Source organism: Protopterus annectens, chromosome 14.part0 (genome assembly GCF_019279795.1).
Source record: "Protopterus annectens isolate FY-2018-M chromosome 14.part0, PAN1.0, whole genome shotgun sequence".
NCBI classification, from domain to species: domain Eukaryota; kingdom Metazoa; phylum Chordata; order Ceratodontiformes; family Protopteridae; genus Protopterus; species Protopterus annectens.
In genome coordinates this window covers 180,330,363-180,355,268 of record NC_056748.1, presented here as the reverse complement: position 1 = coordinate 180,355,268, position 24,906 = coordinate 180,330,363, and the positions used below count along the sequence as shown (strand labels likewise).

The following is a 24,906-nucleotide window of genomic DNA, read 5'->3' as shown; positions in this document are numbered from 1 at the left end:
GGGCTCATGAGAAGACCATTGGTGGGTTCAACTACCTCAGCGGGTGTGCCCAATTCTGAGATAACTGCAGGAGAATCTTCACTAGGTCTTTTAATTTTTTCCTAGGTGGGAGGCCAATGCCTGTGGCTTCCAACATGGTGGAGTGAGTCTCGAAGAAGGCATTACGTACGGATAGCCTAGACAGTAGGGTTTTAGGAACAAATAACTGACAGATGAAGCAGGATTTATAGTCATGTTCAGGGCCTACACAGAACAGACACTTAGTCTGTGTTTGTATAGAATTTGTCGACTATTCACAACTACCTCTCCTAGCTGACATCTAACAACAATTAGCAAAACAGTCTAAAGTTTAGAATGAAGGATCCCCAATGGGGCACTTATCTGGATCAGACAAGTAGAGCCACAGTACCCAGCAACCAAATGATCACAATTCATCGGGTGCACTGATCAGCATTCAGGCTGGTGGCAAGACAGTCTCAGGATCTCATAGGTACATCTGACTTTAAACCCCAATGCCTATGAGCTGAAGCCATCATCTGGACATACTTCCTAGGAAGGTAAAGCCATTGTACCCCGACTTGATGTCAGTGAGATACAACCCATCTGTTAAGAATACTGCAGAACTGACTCAGTCAAGACATCTAGGCAAGACGGCGAGTGGTGCAGCAGTAGCGTTGTCGCCTCACAGCAAGAGGTTCTCCATTTCGATGCTAGGCTGGGGTGCCTGCTATGTGGAGTTTGCATGCCCTCCTTGCGTTCGTGTGGGTTTCCCCCCCATATTATAAAGATATGAGTCTGAAGCATTTCTCCCTGGGCCTCCACTGAAAATTGGTGTTGTTCCAAGTTGGACTTTCCCGGTAAATAAATGTTAAAATAAAAATAAAAAAAATAAAAATCTACACACACACACACACACACACACACACACACACACAAAGGAAAAGACTATTTAACACGAAATGGAAAGGCGCACATTAAAGGGAACAGAAAATGGCAGAAAAGCCAAAGGGCTTGAAATGTAGTAAAATATAAAACTACAAATAAGCTTAGCACTGCAAACTACTCTAATAACCAGAAAGCACATTATATCTACTTTTACTAATCTGTTTTAGGAATTCTAGAAGTAACAAAAAGCAATTATTTGAAAAAGAAGAGGTGGATCACCTTGCTGCCTGCAATCATGCTTCCAGTCACAAACTTGGCAAATGAGATCTGAGGTAAACAGGGAGAGTGGGACATTACGAGAAGAAATTCTTACAGGGGCTTGAAACTGGAGCAATAAAACTGTTGGGCTGGGTCTGACAAAGCTCAAGGACCCATATGTCAAATAAAAAGGACTGAATAAATAGGGTAAAGGATTAAATAAACTGGCTATTGTTACACCAATTTTAAAACTCACAAGGAGACACTGAGCGGGTTTTATCAACTGACTGCTGAAGTATCAAAATGCAATATAAGTATGTCTACGTCATCCACAATAAGTCAAATTCAGTCAATGGCAGTGCAGAAATAAAAATCATAAAACAATCTCATCCACAACAACCAAGAGTAGTGAACAACTTTACTATTTTATTTTTATTTTATTTTACATTTTATTTTACATTTGTTGACCGGGCTAGTCTAACTGGATACATGTCCATTTTCAGTAGAGGCCCGGGGAGAAAAGCTCCAAGCATAAGAATAACAATATAACAAAAGCAAACAAGTAAAATACAGTAATAAAGCAACAGTACCATAGTAACATAGGTAAAATGAGAAAAGCAAATGGGACTAACAAACGGTGACTACAAAACATTTAGGCAAAAGCCAGACCAGACATAAACAAGCAAATGCACTAGACAGCACCAGGGCAATTGCAGAAAGAACAAAGTTCCCAAATCCTATCAAATTACTAAGAATAAAGCAAGAGGAGGGAAATAAGTTTTGGAGGCAAGAGGGAGGGGTAGGGTTGGAGTAGGAGTGAAATACAAGTTTCAGTCTGGGTGTGCACAAGGACAAAGCCACTTAGTTTTTAGATGTTCTTTTATTTGTTTTTTTGAATTGAGAAGCAGATGCTAGGGTAGATAGTTCATGAGGGAGCTGATTCCATTATTTTTATTAAACACTTTGTCTCAAAAGTTACAAAGACTACTCCGGAACAAACATACAGTAAAGAATGATTACCACAATATCTTATCAGCTACTCCAATCCCCAGGTTTGATTGGCTTTTTAATGTTAAATTTGTTTTAAAGCTGAAGAGCGATTTGAATAGCTGATCCAACTGGTGTTCTGAAGTATATGAGACACGCAAAAGCTTACTGTCCAATTTTCATGGACTAAAATAACCAATTTTTAATATACTGACCATGTTCAAAGTTTTTATTTATGTTTTGTATTCAAATGAAATCACAGCTGAAATAGTCAAAAGACCATTTCATCTAGCTGGTAAAAAATATAAATATATCAATGAAAGAACCCACTGGTTACCACCGGTCATCTGCTTCTTTGTTTTACTGAAATTATTCTGATATTCAACAATCTAGTTTTGAAACCATGATCATTCATTTTATTAAAAGACATTTATAGTTTTCAAATGTGACCTAAGAATGTAAGAGAAAAATGCACATTTACAATAAAATCACCATAGCCCACTACCACGTTTCAGTACATTCTAGATAAATCAATGTGATAGCTCATAGGTACAGCAAACATGATTAAATAAAACAGTCACAACTGCAAGGTGACAGTAATAAATACAGCCTTACAAAATAAAAATTTTATTTGGTGCTTTTGATAAGAGATGTATAACATGATAAACTGAAAACAAGAAACCAACCAGTAGTGCTATTAATAATTATCATAATTTTTTTTAATTTCTTGGGGCTTTAGCATGCAAAGTCCTCATATGAATACAAAATTCACTATACCTTCGCAGGATGCCATTTTCCTGCGGTATAACACCATTTATTGCTGCCTACAAAAAATGAGAAAGAAAACTCAAATTAGTGGCAAGCTAAAATGCATTCAATCATATAAATCATATTTGTGTGTCTGTGAGGAAAACAGCACGAGTGCACCACCAAAAATATGCAAATATTCAGCATCAAGTTGTAATACAGCTGTGCACGCACACGTACACACAAAATCAACAAGAAGGAAACCCCCAGATAAGTTGGTGAAGTAGCACATACAGATTTGTTTTCTAATTGTGCTTTGTCTATTCTCAGTAACAGTACCACCATAATCATTTTACTAGGAGTGAAGCAAACATGTCTTACTTTCCAAAGGTAGAAAATTTTCATTGTAAAAATACCAGATGCTAAATAAAGTGGAGTTTAAGAAGAGCAACATCACTGTCCTTTCTTAACTTTTATATTATAAGCTTACCTGTCAAATGCTGCAGCTTTAATTTTATTCAGTGGACATATAAATAAAGTAATTTTTCTGCATCAGGCATACGTAACTATTACTGTTGCACAATGCCACTACGTTACATTTCAACATTGATTTACACAGCGAAAACATAAAAAGTTAAACCTGGCAACAAAGGCTTTAAAAGAGGGGGAAAAAAAACAATATTTAGAGGGTGAAGCTGGGCAGGAAAAGTTAATGTACCCATTTAATAACCAGGTAGACCCCCTGGACGCACCAGGATGACCCAGGAACAATGTCTGCTTAAGTGACTTGCTCGAGTTCACACAGTAGGCAAATGAGGACTGAGGGAATTAAACCCTGTACAACAGGAAATACAACTTGCAACCTTAACATCTGAATGAACTGCCAAACTTAAATCTACTGTGGACTCTTTCACCAAACTCTGTTAAGATCTCTTGAATATGACAAGAGTCTAAACTTAATTTAATGTGGACTTCTTTACAAGTTATGGCAGTAATTCAAAATGAAGCAATACTGGCAGGGGACGATGATTCTGCTGGCATGTATTTATATTCCAACTAAAACTAGTATTATGGAGCTTAAGAGAATTTTGAGAAAAAAAAAAACAGTAAGCTTTCAGCATGGAATATTATTTATGGGTGGGAAATGGAATCGGATTTCCAATAGTGAAGCTGTATCAAAGGGACCTACAAGAGAACAGATAAAAAACAGGTTAGATTTCTGAAGATGTATGAGAGAATATTTAGTATGGACAATGTGAATTCAGTAGCAGGAACTCAGAATCTACAAATTACTCCCCAAAATGCAAAACTGGGGTAGATTGGATTAAAATTATATTTCACAAGGACATGTGTACTTGAATTAAAGACCCATCCGGTAGCTATATCAGATCATGCGCCAATAAAAATCTACAATAAAGATGCAAGGCAATGATATAACAATGCCTTAACCTTTGTTCCAATAACTCCTCTTTAGAAACAGCCACAAAGTTTAACTCATATTCACTGACAGCACAGCTGCCCCTCACCAATGAATCCTTTCCTGACTCATGTCTACTTCCATCCGCTAATACCATCACACTAAAATCAGCTTGCCACCTCCTTCATAAAAAAATATCATTCAAACTTAAACCCTGCTCACCCTTTGCAGATAACCTTCATGCAAAAAATCTCAAAATTGCTGCAAACGCCATTGCATATCCAGTCTCCATCCTTATAAACAGGTCACTTCAGAAATTCTACATTCCAACCATCTGGAAAAAAATGCAATATCATCCCTCTTCACAAAGGTGGTGCTTCTACTGAGATATTTAATTTCAGACCTACTGCCATCTCACCCCCCCCCCCAAAAAAATACTGGAGAAATGTGTCCCTAAACAACTACTCCAGCATCTCTTGATGGAACAATTGTTAATTTGCCAGCATGACAAATGCCCTCCTAACTTTCAAAGATAACGCAAATAAATCCAGAAATAGTGGTAAACTCCTAACTTTCTTATTCCTAGACTTATCAAAAGCCTTAAACAGTGTGTCTCATAAAAACTCCTGCTATAACTGTCCACAATGGGTACCTCACAAACTACACTTCAGTGGTTTAATAATTACTTGTCAGAAAGCTATCAGGCAGTGCAATGAAATTCAACCCTTTCCTCTTACCTATACATCATTACAGATGACCCACAAGGCTCTATCCTTGGTCCTCTTCTATTTAATACCTTTATAAACAACCTTCATTCTTCTATACAAGCATCCTTTGTACAGTATATAAACAATTTCACCCTAAACTGCCTCTCAGATAAATCTACAAAATTTAGAAAGGATTACACAGCATCCCTTTAACCTTATTGAAAAGTGGCTTTGTAACCACATCTCCTTCTTAATCCAAAGAAAACCAAACTCCTTTAATCTTCCCCACGTCACTTACCCGTGAAAAAAAGTAACTTTTAAAATCACATCCCTAACCAATATGCCAATTGAAGTAGTGCCCCATGCAAAACTGCTGAGGGTTACAATATAACAATAGTCTTGAATATGACATCCACAAACACAGAAATAAAAAAAAATCATAAAAACTAGGAATGCTATATAGAGCCAAAAAAATCCTTACTGCAGCCACTACATACCTACTCTCATCTTTGTTATACAGTTCTCCCATCTTGACTAACCTCCAACTCAACATAAAATCTAAACTAGAACAGTGTTACAAGGTAGCTAGATGTGCAGCTCATACAAGTTGCAAAACACATCACAGTTTTGCTCTAAAAACTCTAAATTGGCTAGAATTATCCCACCAACTAAATTATACCAAACTTCTCCTAACACACAAAATTATATTTAATCTTGCTTCCTGCTCAACTATAAGTACAGTTCTCCACCACTACCTCCAAAATTGTCACTTTCAATTTTCTAACAAAAATCTACTTGACAGCTATAAGCCTTACAAAAACTGCGGTCAAATTCTGTACACAGACTGTGTAGCAAAACTGTGGAATACAATGGGACTTGAAAAAGAGAAAGCCTTTGACAGAGTCACCGGGGATTTTGTGAGCTGGGTAATGGTGGTAGTTGTAGTCCCTGACAGAATAAATGGGTTAGCAATGAGGCGATATGAAGGGTTGGCTGCAAAAATTAAGGTGGGGCATTCCTCTCTGACAAGCTGTGCTTGAATAGACGAATCAGGCAGTGGCACCTTCTTTCTCCTTTGGTATTTGTGTTGTATTTAGAAATGTTAGAAAACAAAATAAGGGTTTAATACATTCAAGGATAAAACTGGTATGGGGAAGAAAAGAGAGCTTTACTTGCATACAATAGCATTTTACACTTAACAAAGCCAGAAAAGGACATTTCAGTGCTATGGAATATTTTGAGACTGTTTCAAGTCTTTTCAGGATATAAAAAAAAAAAAACAAAGCAAAAAATGAAAGTTATGCACTGTAACGATAAATCCTTACTGTTCATCTTAGTCTGCCTTGATGGTTGGGTTACTCACCCTCGTGGTGAATGCGAGTCTGCAAAACCTTTCACTCGGAAACTTCTCTAGCACTCAAACTTCCCTCCTCTCCCATAATACTGTGCAGCCCACCTTGTCTCTCAAATAGAGTTTGCCCTACAGAATGTAGTATGCACAGAGATTTCAAGCTTAGGTCTACCAGCTCCATCCAGAAAGAAAGGTAACAATTTGGTAGTGAGATGGTGGCTGGGACATCAAGATTGATGGACAGGGACAGTACAGCTGTGTAAGTAAGCTTACCATAACAGAAGATATTTCAATGATCAGTGCTGCATTAGTCTTAACTATATGGGTTATATCCTGCTAAGGATTTAACACCTGGCCAGCATCCAAAGCTTCACAGCACCTTTCTCTTACCCAAACTATTTGGCAGCTCCAGCTGAGCTGACTAAAAGACAAGTTGGGGTGCCAATCCCTTCAGAGATTTCCTGCCAACAGAGAGAAAGAAACTGAGCCCTGAAATGGCAAAAGAAAAACAAAAAATAAACAAACACGCCCTTTCATAAACAACACACCAAAAAAACAAGGCGGATGGAACAAGGGAGAGGCTACTGCAGCAGTGATCATTCAAACATCTCCTATTATGGTTAGGTCACCTATGCAACTGTACTATGCTTATCATAAAAATTACTACTGCAGTAACCTTTGCTAAATGGGTAATTTACCCTAGCTAACTGTACTTGGGAGGTGGAAGGAGAACAGTCCAGGAGTCCCTCGAGAATGGTCCCTGCAAAGCCTAATCCAGACCTAAAGAAGGACTTCTGTACTTTAGTAATTTACAAAGGTATGTACAGAGGACCAAGTAGCAGCTTCTACAATACTTCTACTATTCAACCCTTTCCAAAAATCCATAAATGAAGCAAAGGCCCTGGCAGAGTGGGCCTTGACCCTGCATAGAATAATTTTGATGTGGTGAGGATAACAAAAGGTAATAGCTTTAGACAACCATTTGGAAATGGTCTTGTTTTGACCTAGTTGTCCCTTTCTTATCTTGACAAGAAATGAACACCTGGCAATTATAGTCGTTGCAATGGTGTTTGTGATGTAAACTGTTTGCAACTAAAGTGGTATCATTTTGTATGTTTTTCATTTACATAAATTTAAGACTGACTTCATCATATATGAAAATTTAATAAAAATGTTTGGAAAAAAAAATTAACACCTGAGCCAAAGATCTGAAAGATTTAATTTTGTAAAGATAGTACCAGAGTTGTCTGTGGACATCAAAGGTTTGGAGTATCCTTCCTCCCTCATTTCTGGGTTCAGGAAAAAAAGAAAATGGGAAGATGGATAGTTTGGCTTAAAGTAAACTTGGATACCATTTCAGGCATAAATGAAGGATTAGTTCTCAAAGAAACCCGCCCCTGTGGAAAATGCGATAGGGTTGACTCACCATAAGAGCTTGCAACTCAGATAATATTCTTGCACAGGTCAGAGCAACCAGTAAAACTGTTTTCCATGTTAAGAACCTCAAGTCAGCCAGGTTAGCTGGTTCAAATGGACCAAGTGCTATTTCCTCCAACACAAAATTAAGATCCCAAGGAGTGGCCACTGTTCTTCTTGGAGGCTTCTTATCCAAAATCCTTTCAGCAAAATTTTGATACAAGAATGCATTAAAACAGGAGGATCCATGGGCAGACATGCTGGAATGGAAGCTAAATAAACCTCGACAGAGGAGTAAGAAAGGCCATACGACAATAACTAACACAAACATTGTAAAACCAGAACTCCGACTAACAGTGTAAAGCCAGAGAATAACTAGTCCAGAATGGATGCTGGTTATGTTGTTGGTAACAACTAGAAAATCATTTCCATTTCCTAATATATGATTTTCTAGTAGCAGGATTTTTGTTTCCATTAGTACCCCTGCTGTAAATCCACAGTAAACAGTTGCCTAAAGGGAATTCAGACCTTATCATCCAAGCAGTCAGGTGAAACTGATTGCGGTTAGGATGTATCAAACACCCTTGTTCTTGTGTGATGAGATAGTGTCTGTGAGGAAGCTTGTGGCAACTGTCCCTAGCCATTTCCAAAAGAGGGGAGAACCACGGCTGTCTAGTTCAGAAGACAGTCATCAGAATGATCTTGGGGAATTACTCCAGAATCTTCGCACATACCACAAATAAGAATTAGTCCGATATTAAGAGATATAGCTGGGAGGGTAACCAAAAAAAAAAAAAAAAAAAACAGCAACCAGGCTTGCTGATGATGTTTTGATCACTATGGAGCAACCCAAGCAAAATATTCAGGTTTTGGGGGAAATACTGGAAAAGTATGGAGAAAAATCAGGCTACAAAATTAACAGGGGAGAAAAATCACAGATCACTGCAGTTCATTTTCAGCTGGATTGTTGTCTTCAGGAGGAGTTTGGAAACTTATGGAAAAGGACTCGTAACAACTATTTGGGGATCTGGTTAAGTAATGGAAGAGACTTTCAGATAATGTATGACAAAGTTTGGGTTACGTGTAGGAATCTGACTCCCCTAGACTTAGATTAGAGGATTCAGCCATTGGAGTCATATATACTTCAACAGTATCTTTAACCGAGACAAGTGTTTTGGTGGATTCCAGAAGAGAAACACACAAAATGGATGAAGCAAGTACTGTTACTGTTTTTATGGGATAATGTAAAACTCAAGAGGATCATGGATGGTGGTAATGCTGAAGGGAAGATTAGGACTGGGGGTCCCAATATTAAAGCATATTTGCAAATGTGTCAGCTAGCTATACTGCTCAAATGTATCTAATCTAATTATGAGTCTGACTGGAAGATGATGATCTAGGAAGCAGGGCATGGGTAAGAAGATAGCAGGCTATATTTCTGGTGCTACTTTAGTCACCTAGTGACAATCTGCAAAAATAGACTTTTAGAGAACATGAAAAAATATGCTTCCAGAATATCCGAAGAAGGAGAGATGGCAGAATGGAAGACGGAAGTATGTACTATAGAGGAAACACAAACACAATTTAAATGGCAACTAATCTATGGTGTGGAGATGGCAAAGGCAGCAGGAGAAACTAACATACTAGTTACAGTTGTTAGTAGGAAACATAGGAGGAGATAAAAGAGTAGTTTGATTTGCAAGAAAAGATGAAGTGGACATATGTAGGGGTAAGGTCAATGTTACTGGGGATGAAATGGATAAAGTAAATAATGTACAGTTGCCTGAATTAATAAAGGTGATTAGGATGATGGAGGGAGGAACGAGTACATAAAAAATCCTATCTAAAACATACAAGATATTAATTTTAAAAAGTGAGTAACGATAAAAGGTTTACCATTATGGGAAAAGGAAATAGTAATAAGGGTAAAAGAAGAGGAATGGACACACCTTTACCAGTTTACTGAATATGCAACAAAATCCTGAAAGTTTAGAATATCTGCTTGGATATGTTTGCACAAATAATTTTGTATTTCCCAGAAGAGCAGATAAAAGCAGGAGATGTTAATAGAAGCACACCTAGCATAACGGCTTAGATATTCACCTCTCAAGCACAAGGTATAACAATTGATCTTGACCTTTGGCTAATGCCTGTTTGTATATTTTCCCTGTGGGGTTCCTTCCACCTCCCAAAAAAAAACCAACCTGGGTGTTTACACCTCAAAATCACTTAAGAGTGATGGTGTGGACAGCAATACCAACTTCAGATGGCACCTATCATGGGAACAGCTGTGAAGAACACTGAACACAGACTACACTTCATGTCAAGGTTATCCACTCTATGATGTAGAAATTGGCTCTTACATGATTTAGTCATGTTAACTAATGTTGCAAAAATAAAGATGGGTATTTCCAGTGATAAGTGGATTGAAGATCTGGCCTACCCCAACCTACACCAGGAATCCATGCTAATGGTGGGAAGGGTCTATGTACCCCTACTATCCCATGTGTACCTGCCATAAAGCCCAGCAGTCCTGGGACAATAATCTATTTGCCAGCCTATGTCCAGTTGCCCAGCTTGGGTTACCTTGGATAGCTCTGTTGAGTGAAAGCTAAACATAAAATCAAACGGTCAAAAATGAACTCAGTATGGGTTCAATTTATTTATTTTATTTTACATTTGTTGACCAGGCTAGTCTAACTGGATATATGTCCATTTTCAGTAGAGGCCCGGGGAGAAAAGCTCCACATAAAGCAAAGCAGAATATTGCAACTACAAATACAGTTCGCTTGTCAGACACAATAGTTGTACACAAGGTAGCATAGTAATTATGATAGATAAACAAAATAAAAGTTTTTTTGCTTTTTTTTGACCAAACACTAGTAGAAGAAAGTATTTAGAAGGGTGTGAGACATTTGAAATCAAAAATGTGTGTATGTCACAGAAGAACAGATAATTATTTACAAGGCAGGGACACAAATTTAATGGCAGTGACTCATCTATAAAGCAGTGACACATTTGTAAAGGCCTTCATGGGTACCATTATCCTAATCTATAACAGTCTCTGAGAAGAATGAGTTTTGTACAGTCTTTGGATAGCTATATGAGCAGATTAACAGAGGGGAAGGAGGCAATGGTCTTAAAAGTAGCTATGAGATAAGTAGTATTTAATGCTAGACTTTGGGATAACAGAAAGAGGGATGTAAGTCGGCGTTGGTACAAGGACATGGCCGGTGGGTTTTAAGGTATGTTTTGAGTTCCTTTTTGAATAGTGGAGTACAAGAAAGAGATGCGAGTTCACTAGGAAGTAGGTTCCAGGTTTTTCCCACAGTGTTAGAGAAAAGGGAATCCCCTGCTTTACTGTGGGGTTTTTGTCAAGATACCAGTAGTTTATTTGCTGAGCGTAGGTGTGTAAGATTTTTATACGGGGTGATTAGACTTGTGAGTATTGGTGTCTTGCACAGAAGATAAAGGGTCTTATAGGCAATAATGAGTTGGTGGAATAGAATTTGATTATGCATCTCCAGCCAACCCAGTTGTTTCAGATTTTGGCAGTGGTGGGTTCTAAAAGGGGAGCCAGTTGCAAATCTGGCAGTGTTATTGTAGGAGGTTGCCAGCTTGTTGAGGTTGCTTTTAGATAGATTAGTGTATATAGGAAAGGCATAGAAGAGAGTAGAGATAAGGTGGGTGTGGGCAATAGTAGTTCTAGCTATGGGAGTAAGGAAGGGTTTAATTTTATACAACGAGCCTAGTTTTCTGTTAACTGACTTTATTGTGGTGTTGATATGAGTATCATAGTTAAGGTTGTGGTCTATTGTTACTCCTAAGAGTTTGGTGGTAGTGTCAGGAGATATGACTGTGCCATTATTAGATTTGATAATGAAGTCAATAGGGGTGGACTAGATAAAGCAGTGTTGGTTTTGATAACGGGGACATGAATGCAAATATCTGGACAGGTAATACAGGACATGAGGACTACCCAGGTCCACATAGTTGGGGCAACAGGAATAACAAGATAGAGGCTATGACAGGATGAAGCTTGGAAGTGGATGATGTGATGGTAAGGAGGAGTCTGGACTTCCTCCGCATCCAGGAAAAAAGATGGAAGGGCAGTGGAGCAAGGCCACCTGGCTTAGCATCCAGAGTCTACTACTCAGGGGAAGGACACATCAAAAATGGTGTGGGGATTGAGGTAAGAGAAGATTCAGAAGACAGCAAGCGATGTCATCAGAATTAGTGACAGACTCAAGACACTCAAACTCCAATGTAAGGAAAGGAAATGTAAGGAAAGAGTCACTCTGTGCCTATAACAAAGTTGTGATAGCAAAGAAAATGGTGCATTCAGGCATTAGTTGCAAGACATACTAGATAAAGCAGTGTTGGTTTTGATAACGGGGACATGAATGCAAATATCTGGACAGGTAATACAGGACATGAGGACTACCCAGGTCCACATAGTTGGGGCAGCAGGAATAACAAGAGAGGCTATTCCAGACTTCTGTCTGGCAAATGGCTTGATGATGGCCAACACATGGTTCAGCAGAATAGACAGTCACAAGATCGTATACCAGAGAGAACAACAAGCAACTCGGGTATACTTCCTCATAGTAAGGAAAGGGCACTGGGGTAGAATCAATTATTGCAAAGCCATTCTCAGTGAAACAGTCAGCCCTCAGCAGAAATGAATGGTTGCCACAAACAGGTGCAAGTGGTCACACAACGCTATAAGGTCAGTAGAGACTAAGATGAAAATCTGGAAGTTTACTGCAGAGAAAGCATAAAGTTCAAGGAAATTCTCATGGTTTTAGCAGCTCAGGATGATGAGAAAATAGGTGGAGTTTAAGAAGAATGGCAGTTCCTCAAACCAGCATGTGTAAGGACCACAGAACATTTATGTGGCCAAGCCGGGTATGGAAATAAGGCACATAAGGAAAGCTGGTGGTGGAATGTAGAATTCCTGGAAATCATCAAAAGAAGGAAAGAGTACAGTAAAAAGGGGGAGATGGGAAAAACAGACCAAGATAAGAAGGAGTACTGGTTGGCTAACAAAGAGACTAAGACAGCAGTTCCAATAACAAAGAAGAAGACATCGGGGAAAATCTATCAGCTTCTAGAAAGTGACTCAGCAGATGGCTCAGAGAAACTCTATTACACGTTGCAAGACAAATATATAAAGATAAAAGACAGTCATCAGAATAAAGTATGACAGCAAAAACCTGCTCACCAGTCCACAGGACATCAAAGGCTGATGGAAGGAGCACTTCCAGCAGCTTCTGAATGAAGAAAACCTCAGCTGTACTGCCCCAGACAAAGCATACAATGAAAAGGAGCCCACCCTAGAAGATAAGAACAGTACTAAAGAAAATTAAGACAGGAAAAGCAGGAGGCTCATATGAGGTCAAAGCAGATATGTTCAAGATGTTGGGTGAGATAGTAAGGAAATGGCTCCCCAAGGGTACTTTTAGCAGTATAGAGAGAAAGGTATATCCTGAACAACTGGAGATTAAGCATTCTTGTGTCAGCAGTCAAGAATGAAGGGGACATTCACAACTGTGGGTGATATAGAGGTATTAAACTCCTACTTCTCTGCATGAAAGTTCTGGAGATGGTAACTGATAAATTAATATGCCAAGTAGTAGAAAGTAGGATAGGAAATGAGCAGTTCGGATTCAGATTAGGATGCAACACAACCAACCCACTGTTTGCAGTGAGGCAGACAGTTGAGAAGAAGCTACAGCTATTTTATTTATTTACTGACATTTGATTACCAGGAAACTCCAACTGGGTAGGAGCCCATTTTCAGAGAAGGCATGGGGAGAAAAGCTGCAAAGTACTACAAAACATTTTAAGAACAATAATATTACGATCTTTAAAAGTAATACAGTTTAAATAATTATACCAAATTAGACATAATAAAAAATTAGTTATGTACTTACCATAACTTGGCACCTGTGTTGTCCAATTTCATTCTTCCTCACTGATAGGTCCTAGGATCCGATCTCGGATCTGACATGGCTGTTTCATAAGACTTATGATCCAAGCCTTGAGCTCCTCCCTCTCCCATAATGCCTCACATCTCCCCTAACTCCTCAGATTAAGTTTGCTGCACTATAGACAGTTATCTATAAGGATACAGAAGTAGCAAACTAATATTATCACAATCTGGATCTCAAACCAGGAACGGTACAGTTGTGTACACGTACCATAAATGTAGATGTTCGAGTGTATTCACTGCTGCAGTCATTACATTTGGGTAATCTGCTGGCAGGTTGCCCTCAGTCGGCCTGATTAACAAAGTCTTGGGTCCTGCGTCGGTTGCTGTCCCTTCTTCCATGACGTCAGGTCGTCAGGGGTATAAAATCATGCAGCCGACGTCATTACCTCAGTTTTTCTTGCCCCAGATGTCAGGTGTCCCCCGAATGGGGAGCAAAATAAAATTTAAAACACAAAAATATACCTCCAACCAAAAGCAAATACACCAAAAAGGCTTTTAAACATAGTAACAGAAAGAAGAGGTATGGTCAGAGAAAAAAACAGGGGGCTGGAGGGAGGGTACCCAGGACTGCAACAGTGAATACACTCGAACATCTACATTTATGGAAAGTGTACACAACTGTACTATGTTCTTCGTGTTTCACTGTTGCAGTCATTACAATTGGGTAGATTTCCAAAGCTATGGTTGGGAGGATGGATTTATACAGCATTAGGACCAGCTAAAAGGCCCTGCAAGACAGCAGTGGCAAAGCCAGCTCTGGATTTAGAGAAAATTGGTAAATGATAATGCTTGGTGAAATTATGAACTGAACTCCAGGTAGCAGCTTCTAGAATATCCCTGGTAGTAACACCTCTGAGAAACGCTGCAGAAGTTGATGCAGCCCTGGTGGAATGAGATCTGATCCCCTGGGGGTTAGGTTTTCCATGGTGCTTATAGCAGAAATGAATGCAATGGCTTATCCATTTAGAAATGGTTTATTTTGAAATAGCCTTTCCCTCTGCCCCTGCAGCAAATGCTACCAGCAGTTGTTCAGATGTTCTTCGAGTTTTAGTCCTGTCCAAGTAGAATCTAAGTTGTCTGTGCACATCCAATGAATGTAGAATCCGTTCCCCTTTGTTCTGTGGATTGGGAAAGAAAGTTGGCAAATGAATGGACTGATTAAGAGCCACACTGGATACCACCTTGGGCATGAAGGATGGATTGGTCCTGAGTGACACCCTGTCCGCATGAAAGATGATGAAAGGCTCCACTGCCATAAGGGCCTGTAACTCAGATATCCTTCCAGCTGAAGTGATTGCTAAAAGGAAAGCTGTTTTCCAAGAAAGAAATTTTAAGTCTGCAGTAGCAGCTGGCTGAAAAGGAGGTAGAGTGAGTTTCTCCAATACAAACTTAAGGTCCCAGGCAGGGGTTGGAGCACTCCTGGGTGGTCTCAAGTGTTTGGCCCCTCTGAGGTACTGCTTGAGCAGAGGATGAGAGAAGAGGGGAGGTTCTGTGTTATAAAGAGCCGAAATGGCTGAGGCATGGATTTTAATGGAGGAAAAAGACAGGCCATTGTGAAGCATCTCAGTTAAGTATTGTAAAATCTGACGTAAATTGGGCGCTGCTGTGCTCATTCCTTGAGATTGATTCCAAGCACAGAATCTTTTCCATTTGTCAGCATAAGATTTTCTACTACTAGGACTTCTTGCCTCCAAGATGACATCCATCACTTGTTTGCTGAGGGATGCTAAGGGTGAATTTAAGTGATTAGACAAGCTGCAAGGTTCAATGTTGGAAGCTGAGGGTGAGAATCTGGTTCTCCTGCTGAGACAGTAAAGGAAAGTGTCTGAGGCAGGTGCCATGGAGATATTTGTGACACACTGCGCAGGAGCAGGTACCAGTGTTGGCGGGTCCAGTCTGGAGCAATCAAAATCATTCTTGGTTTGTCCTGTTTGACTTTTAACAGAACTTTGCAGAGTAGAGGCAGAGGGGGAAAGGCGTAGACTGATAGGTTTTCCAGCTGAAGGACAGAGCATCCACTTTCCAAGCTTTTTCTGTGGGGAGTCGTTCTGCAAAATTTGTCCAACTGGTAGTTCCAGGGGGAGGCAAATAGATCTATGTCTGGGCTCCCCCATTTGCTTGTCAACATGTTGAAAATCCGTGATTCCAGTCTCCACTCGTGTGGGTCCATGAGATTTCTGCTTAATCCGTCTGCCAGTGTATTTAATTTTCCTGGCAGGAATTAGCTTGTAGGTGCACTTGGTAGCTCAAGGCCGTGTTCCACAACGCCATGGCTAGTCTGCAGAGGGGGTAGGAATGTGTACCCCCACTGCTTGATTATATACCACATACTGTGGTTTTGTCCATCTTTACCATTAGTTGTCCTGGAAGAATGTAGTCCTTGAAGGCTGTCAGAGCATTCTGTACAGCTAACATTTCAGTCTTGCATATGGAATTAGAAGAATGCAGGAGGCCATGTATCCCAAGGCCTGCAGAATTTGTCTTGCAGATAGCAGGGTTTTTGTGGCCACCTGTTTGAAGTAAGTCATCAACTGAATTTGCTTTTCTGGCATAAAGTAAGCCATCTGGGCAGTTGTATTCAAGCTTGCACCCAGGAATGTAAATCTTTGAGAGGGTACCAGTTGTGATTTCTTTTCGTTTATGGTGTACTCTAGACAAATTAGAACCCTTTTTACAAACGCCAGATGCTTTAGAAGAATTTCCTTGTTTTCTGCCCGAATTAGACAATCGTCCAGGTATGGATATATTTGAATATTTCTTTGCCTGCAAAATGCAATTACTGGTGCAAGGCACTTTGTGAAGACCCTGGACGCAGTAGATAAGTCAAAGGGCAGTGCAGAGAAAGTACAGTTGTGTACCTACCATAAATGTAGATGTTCGAGTGTATTCACTGTTGCAGTCATTACACTTGGGTTATCCTGCTGGCAGGCTAACTGCAGTCGGCCTGAATTCCAAAGTCTTGGTCCAGCGTCAGTTGCTGTCGCCTCTTCCCTGACGTCAGTGCGCCAGGGGTATAAAAGATGCAGCCGAAGCCATTTTCTTCAGTTTTTCTTGCCCCAGATGTCAGGTGCCCCCAAAAGGGTAGGCTAAAATAACGCCAATAAGTATGCATGCACTAAAGTAAATATTTCCTTCATCTACAAGCAAATACACCACATAGGTTGTACAGAATAAAGAAGTACAGATAAGTCCCAGCAAAGAAAAGGTGGATGGTGGGTGGGCAACTTGGACTGCAACAGTGAATACACTCGAACATCTACATTTATGGTAGGTAGACTACTGTACTATGTTCATCGTGTTTCACTGTTGCAGTCATTACACTTGGGTTGAATCCCAAAGCTGAGGTTGGGTGGCTGGGTCTAAATAGGGTTAGGAGAGGTTACAAGGCCCTGCAGGACTGCAGTGGCAAAGCCTGCTCTGGATTTAGAGTAGAGAGGTAAGTGGTAGTCCCTTGTAAAAGTGTGCACTGAACTCCAAGTTGCAGCCTCTAAAATGTCTTTGGTTGGTACTCTTCTGAGGAAGGCTACTGACGTGGCTGCTACTTCTGGTTGAATGTGGCCTAATGCCCTTCGGCAATGATTTGCCATGTTGTGAATAGAAGAAACGAATGCAGTGGCCTATCCATTTTGAAATACTCTGCTTTGAGATAGCCTTTCCTTGTGATCCTGCAGCATATGCCACTAAGAGTTGCTCAGTCTTTCAGAAAGCTTTAGTTCTGTCCAAGTGGAAGCGTAGCTGTCTGTATATGTCCAAAGAATGCAGGAGTCTCTCACCCTTATTCTGTGGGTTTGGATAAAAAGTAGGCAAATGAATGGTTTGGTTAAGGGCCACGCTGGACACTACCTTAGGCATAAATGTCGGGTTTGTCCTCAGATAAACCCTGTCTGGATGGAAAATTATAAAAGGTTCCACAGCCATGAGTGCCTGTAACTCAGACTCGTCTTGCAGAGGTTACTGCTAGGAGCAGAGCTGTTTTCCATGACAAGAACTTTATCTCAGCTGTATTGGCTGGCTCAAAAGGAGGCAGTGTGAGTTTTTCCAAGACATAATTGAGGTCCCATGCAGGTACTGGTGCTCTCCTTGGAGGTCTTATGTCCTCTGAGGTACTGCCTTAGCAATGGATAAGAAAAAATAGGTGGTTCCATATTGTAATGAGCTGAAATGGCAGAGGCATGGATTTTAATTGATGAAAAGGATAGACCTTTGTCCAGCATCGCAGTTAGGTATTGTAAAATCTGAGGAATATTTGGTACAAACGTGTCAATTCCTTGTGCCTGGTTCCAAGCACAGAATCTCTTCCATTTTTCTGCATAAGATTTTCTGGTACTGGGCCTCCTGGCCTCCAAAATAACATCCATCACTGCTTTAGAGAGAGAGGTGTGTTCTGAATGGCTACATTATCTGCCATGCTGCCATATTTAGGGTCTTGAGTTGGCTGTGCAGGATCTGATTGTTTTGTTGGGTCAGTAAGTGAGGAATCAGAGGTAATGTCCAGGCTGGGCCTTGAGACAAGCTCTTTAGGATTGGGTACCAGTGCTGGCGGGGCCAGTCTGGGGCAATCAGAATCATTTTTGGCTTCTCTTGTCTGATCTTTAGGAGTACCTTGGGGAGGAGAGGCAGAGGAGGAAAGGCATATACTGTTAGGGTTTTCCAGCTGAATGACAGAGCATCCACTTTCCATGCTTGCTTGTGATAAGTCCTTGTGCAGAATCTCTGTAGTTGGCAGTTGTGAGGGGAGGCAAACAGATCTATGTCTGGGCATCCCCATTTCTTTGTTATCATGCTGAAGACTTGTGGATCCAATTTCCACTCGTGGGGATCCATGAGGTTTCTGCTTAGTTCGTCTGCTAGAGTATTTATCTTTCCTGGCAGGAATTGTGCTTGCAAGTGTACTTGGTAAGTCAATGCTGTGTCCCACAAAGTCATGGCTAGTCTGCAGAGGGGATAGGAATGTGTGCCTCCCTGCTTGTTTATGTACCACATGACTGTAGTATTGTCCGTCTTTACCAGCAGTTGTCCTGGATGAAGCAGATCCTTGAAGGCTGTCAGGGCATTTTGAACAGCTAGCATCTCTTTTTGATTGATATGAAGATGCATTTGGCTTGTGGACCATGTGCCCTGAATACATTTTCCTGCCATGTGTGCCCCCCAGGCATAGTCTGATGCATCTGTTGTTAATGTCTGCCTGGCTGTGGGTAAAGTGAATGGCTGTCCCTTGCTGTGGTGACAGGCCTGTGCCCACCATCAAAACTCCTGTTGCAGGCAGGGAATGAGGACAATTAATGTTTCCAGGCTGTGGCAATGTTGAGTCCAAACACTTTTTAGATACCATTGTACTTTCCTCATATGCAGTCTTGCATATGGAATTAGTAGAATGCAGGATGCCATGAAACACAAAGCCTGCAGAATTTTTCTTGCAGATAACTGGGTCTTTGTTGCCAACATTTTGAAGTAAGAAGTCAGTTGCCTTTGCCATCTCGGCAGTTGTATTTAAGCTTGCACCCAGGAATATTATCTCTTGAGAGGGTACTAGTTTTGATTTCTTTTCATTTACTGTGTACCCTAGGCAAATTAGTAATCTTTTTACAAACGCCAGATGCTTTAGTAGAATGTCCTTGTTCTCTGCTTGAATAAGGCAGTCATCCAAGTAAGGATATATTTGAATTCCTCTTTGTCAGCAACATGCAATTACTGGTGCCAGGCATTTTGTGAAGACCCTGGGCGCAGTAGATAAGCCAAAGGGCAGTGCAGAGAATTGGTAGTGCATTAAGCCGGCTATGAATCTGAGGTATCTTCTGCAAGACTGTCTGATTGGGACATGCAGGTATGCCTCTTTTAGGTCCAATATTACAAGTCGAGCCTTCTTGCCCAGCATGGGCAGAACTTGTTGCAGAGTCAACATTTTGAATTTTGGAATGTCCAGAAATGTGTTTAGAATAGACAGGTCGAGTATTGGTCTCCATTATTTGTCCTTTCTGGGTACCAAGAAAAGTCTCGAGTAAAATCCTTGTCCCTGCTCTTGCTGCGGCACTCGCTGAATGGCCCTGATGTCCATGAGAGATGAAACTTGTTTTTGTGCTTCTGCCCATTGATTGTGTGGCAGGTCTGGCATACCTTTTGACCTTGGCAGGGTGTGAAAATGGAACCTGCAGCCCTGTGACACTATATTCAAGATCCATTTGTCCTGGGTGATCATGTGCCAATTTTGTGAAAAAAGTACTAGTTTTCCCCCTAAGGGGGCTGCCAAAAGATAAGTGCTTGGTGCTGGCAGAGGAAAGTCATTGGGACTGTTTCCTGTATGGCTGAGATTTGTCTTCTCCACTTTTGGAGGTAGAAACACCCAGTTGTTTAGACCTGTATGAGCCTTGGGGCTGGAATTTGCCTCTGGGGCATCTGTATCTGCCTCTTTGCGGCCTGTCTGACACTGGAAAGGACCAATTCTTTGAAGGCCAGTTCCTGCTAAATCTGGGTGTCTGTACCTGTAAGAAATCCTTAAATGTCTGCATAGACTTCACTTTGTCCTCCATTTTCTTCAACACCTCTTCTGATTTAACACCAAACAAAGTATCATGCTGTAGTGGAGCATCTAATAATTTTGCTTTAACATGATCAGGCAGATTCTGTTCCTTTAACCACGCATGCCTCCTAATGACAGTACCCATAACAGCGGCCCTGCAGGAGACCTCCAGAGAGTCAAAACCACATTGCAAAGTATGCTTTCCCACTTGTTCAGCTGCATGCAATAAATCCTGCATTTCTTTGTTTTCTGCACATTCAGAATTTGTCAACATTTTCTGTTTAAGCAGTGACATTAAGTATTGCTGATATTTAAGCATATTTCTCTAGATAGTAATAGTAGGTAGGGACAGTGGGAAACTCGTTCATCCATTCATGCGTGTCACTAATTAGATGATGAGGCATTTGGCTACCTTAAGAGAATATGAAACTGACAATTTAAAGCTCTTACAGCTAAGGTAGCAGAAGTATAAATCTTTTTCCCCCATCTGTCCAGTGCCCTTGAATCCCTGTCTGAGGGGATAGGGTTTTTTGCAGTGGAAGCCTTGACCCCTTTGGGACCCTGAGATATAGTTTCTTGGTCAGCAGCAGGGTTTTTATAAAGAAATTTATGGGAATCTGGAACCCTGTAGTATCTGTCTGTCTTAACAGGTGCTGGAGGGTAGAGTGTCTGGAGACAGGCCGGACTCTGAAAATACATCATCTACAATGTCTAAAACAGGAGGAATAACAAGCGGCCTGTGCTGAGTAAGTAAAAGGAAGTCTCTAAGCCTTTTCTTAGATTCTGAGTAGTCTTGGCTCTCCCATGGTATGCAGGGCTTCCCCAAAAGAATAATCCTCAGGAGAAGAGGCTGAAGGGATAGATTCTTCAGCAGAAGAATCCTCATAGGGAGGAAGAGAGTATTCATATTCAGAAGAGGAATCAGAGGAAATGGAAACCTGATCTGAAGATTCATATTCTGTCTCTTGCCTTGGCCTCTTATCAGGAGGGGGATGGGAACCCCTGATCAAAGTAATTAGGTCTTCGGCCATTTTGAGCATCTGGTTTTAGGCATGGAGGCCTGTCCATGGGATTGCTGTACTTGTTTCTTTGTCTTTAGTGAAGCTTTAGTCTTTGCCTTTGCAGCTGGAGTCGGTTTTACATATAAACTGTGTAGGCCTGAAAACACCCTCAGAAGCCGATGCCTGCTCAGCAGCTCCAGACCCATCTGAAGGGATATTTTCTGAGTGTCCAATACCTTGAGTTTCCTGCGGCCTAGTCGGCTCCACGTGGGAGTCGGAAGCGGTCTGCGGCTCTGAGGTAGCGGGCGTCAGGGGCTGTGAAAGTGCCTCACTGAGAACCGGTGAACCGGCGACTGCCTTAGAAGAAGTCTCGTCGTTAGTTTTGGACCTCGGATTCCTGTGCTTTTCCTTGTGCTTCTTGTGAATTGCGGTAGTCGGATGGCTATCCGACGACATCGTGTAATTAAATCTTCGGCCAAAGTAGTGAAATGCAAAATCGTGCCGACGCTTAATAGTGCGTTGGTTAAATCTAGCACAAAATCTATAATTAGCGACGTTGTGATCAGGGCCTAGGCAAGGAATACAATAAGAATGGAAGTCCTTATGAGGTATTTGCTTCCCACAAGAAATACAATTATTAACTTTTTCTGACATCGGTCTGGAGCAAGAAAAAAGTTTCCCCAATGGGGTACTTAGCTTTAAATGAAGACTTCGGATCTGAAATTCGAACACGAAAATCTCAGGAGTCGGCTGACCGGAACTTGCTAACTGCTTTTGCTTTGGGCACCGCGCGGCAAGAAAGACTGAAGAAAATGGCATCGGCTGCATCTTTTATACCCCTGGCGCACTGACAAGCCGGACCAAGACTTTGGAATTCAGGCCGACTGCGGGTAGCCTGCCAGCAGGATAACCCAAGTGTAATGACTGCAACAGTGAAACACGATGAACATCCGGTAATGCAAGTAGCCTGGTTTGAAGCGGAGGTATCTTCTGCAAGATTCCCTGATTGGGATATGTAGGTAAGCCTCTTTTAAGTCTAGAGTTACCAACCAGGCATCTTTGCCTAGCATAGGTAGTAATTGTTGAAGAGTTAGCATCTTGAATTTTGGTATGTCCAGAAATGTGTTTAGAGTGGATAAGTCCAGAATTGGACTCCATGATTTGTCTTTTCTGGGTACCAGGAAAAGTCTGGAATAGAAACCTTGTCCCTTTTCCTCTTCTGGTACTGGATGAATAGCCCCCATGTTCAAGAGGGACAGAACTTGTTTCTGGGCCTCTGCCCACTAATTTGGGGGCAGATCTGGCCATCCGTTTGGGATTGGCAACGTGTGGAAGTGAAATCTGTATCCCTGGGATACTATATTTAAAACCCATTTGTCCTGGGTAATAAGTTGCCAGTTTCCTGCATGAAGTGCTAGTTTCCCCACCCAAAGGCGTGGCTAAGAGATAAGTGCTTGGTGATCATAGAGGGAAGTCATTGAGACTGTTTACCATGGGGAGGTGGCTTGTTGCTTCCAGATTTGGAAGTGGAGGCACCCCACTGTTTTGTTCTAAAAGTTCCTTGTGACTGAAACCTGGAGCCTTTGCAATGCCTCAATTTGACTTGAGTGGCTCTCGAGGGGACTGGAAAGGACCAGTTCTTAGTAGGCCAGTGCCTACTAAATCTTGGAGGTTGCACTTGTAAAATCTTTCACAGTTTGCATAGATTTAGCTTTATCTTCCATCTTTTTTAAAACTTCTTCAGCCTTATTACCAAAGAGACGGTCCTGTTGTAAGGCAGCATCCAACAATTTTGCTTTAACATGGTCAGGCAGAGTTTGCTCTGAGCCAAGCATGCATTCTTAGTACAGATCCAGTTACAGCAGCCCTGCAAGAGGCCTCCCAAGGAATCAAAACCACATTGCAAAGTATGTTTTCCAACTTGTTCAGCTGAAAGCAATAAGTCCTGCAATTCTTTACTTTCTACACAGAGATTAACATAATTTTCTGTTTAAGTAGTCCCATGATATGCTGAGATATTTAAGCATATGAAATTGACAGTTTAAAGCCCCGATTGCCAAAGTTGCAGACATGTAAACCTTCTTACCCCATCTATCCAGTGCCCTGGAATCTCTATCAGAAGGAGTAGGATTTTTGGCAGAAGAGGCCTTAATGCCCTTGGGATCCTGAGAAATGGTTTCAGGATCAGCAACACGGTTTTTGAAAAGGAATTTATGGGAGTCAGGAACCCTGTAGTATCTGTCTGGCTTACAAGGAGCCAGAGGCAGAGAATCAGCAGTCATACTAGATTCTGAATAAACATCATCAACAATGTCTAGAACAGGAGGTATAGCCAAAGGCCTATGCTGAGGAAGAAGAAGAAAATCCCCAAGTCTCTTTTTAGATTCAGAGAAATCCTGACTCCCAGTGGAAATGTTCCCTTACGGCATGTAAATTTTCCTCAAAAGAGAAATCCTCAGGGGGAGAGGCAGAAGGAATAGAATCCTCTGCATCAGAGTCCTCATAAGTAGAAACAGACAAATCCTGTTCATTAGAAGAGTCAGAAGAAATAGAATCCTGTTCAGAAGATACACAATCAGTGTCTTGCCTAGGCCTCTTAGAAGGGGGGGGGGGGGGGTTGGCTACCCCTTCTCAGAATAATTAAATCTTTAGCCATTTTGATCATTTGTTTTTTAGGCGTAGGGGCCTGCACATGTGGCCCAGGCGTTGTTTTTTTAGACATAGATTTAGATTTTGGCCTTAGTTTTGAAGATGGCGTTGGTCTAATATACAAATCTGTAGGCCTGAAAACACTCTCAAAAGCCAGTGCCTGCACAGCAGCTCTGGACCCATCTAACGTAGAGACATCCACGGGTTCCATAACTGAAGCATCTCGCGGCATACCGGACTCCGAATGGGTCTCAGTAGAGGCCTGCGAATCAGAAGTAGTGGGTGTCAGGGGCTGCAAAAGCGCCTCACTGAGTACCGGCGAACCGGCAACTGGCTTAGGAGAAGCGTCGTCGTTGGCTTTCGACCTCAACGGTCCGTCTCTTTCTTTGCGTTTTTTAGGTATTCCAGTAGTCAGATTGCTAACCGACGGCATTTCTGGATAGCTAAATCTTGAGCGAGAATATTTAGAAGCAAAAATATACCGATGTTTAATTGTGCATTGATTAAATTTAGCACAAAACCGACAGCAAGGCATGTTGTGGTCAGAGCCTAGGCAAGGAATACAGTACAAATGAAAATCCTTATGAGGTATTTGCTTCCCACAAGTAATGCAATTATTAACTTTTACTGACATCGGTAAGGAGCAAGAAAAAGTTTCCCCAACGGGGTACTTCGCTTTTAGTTGAAGACTTCGATTCTGAAACTCGAAAACAAAAATTTCTGGAGTCGGCCGACCGGCACTTGCTAACTGCTTCTGCTTCGGGTACCACGTGGCAAGAAAGACTGATGTAATGGCGTCGGCTGCATGTTTTATACCCCTGACAACCTGACGTCATGGAAGAAGGGACAGCAACCAATGCAGGACCCAAGACTTTGTTAATCAGACCGACTGAGGGCAACCTGCCAGCAGATTACCCAAATGTAATGACTGCAACAGTGAAACACGAAGAACATCCAAATGATTCTGCAAAATCAT

The 24,906-nt window shown here is 41.3% G+C and overlaps 1 protein-coding gene across 3 annotated transcripts in view; it reads right to left on the bottom strand.

The window, feature by feature from the left end:
• Positions 1-24,906, bottom strand: part of FAF1 (Fas associated factor 1) — a 5,915,525-nt gene that overhangs the window by 5,384,595 nt on the left and 506,024 nt on the right. For all 3 annotated transcript variants that reach the window (XM_044055943.1, XM_044055942.1, XM_044055945.1), the window contains exon 3: positions 2,908-2,954. In XM_044055943.1, coding sequence (XP_043911878.1) covers positions 2,908-2,954 — 47 coding nt within the window. The remainder of the gene's footprint in view (positions 1-2,907; positions 2,955-24,906) is intronic.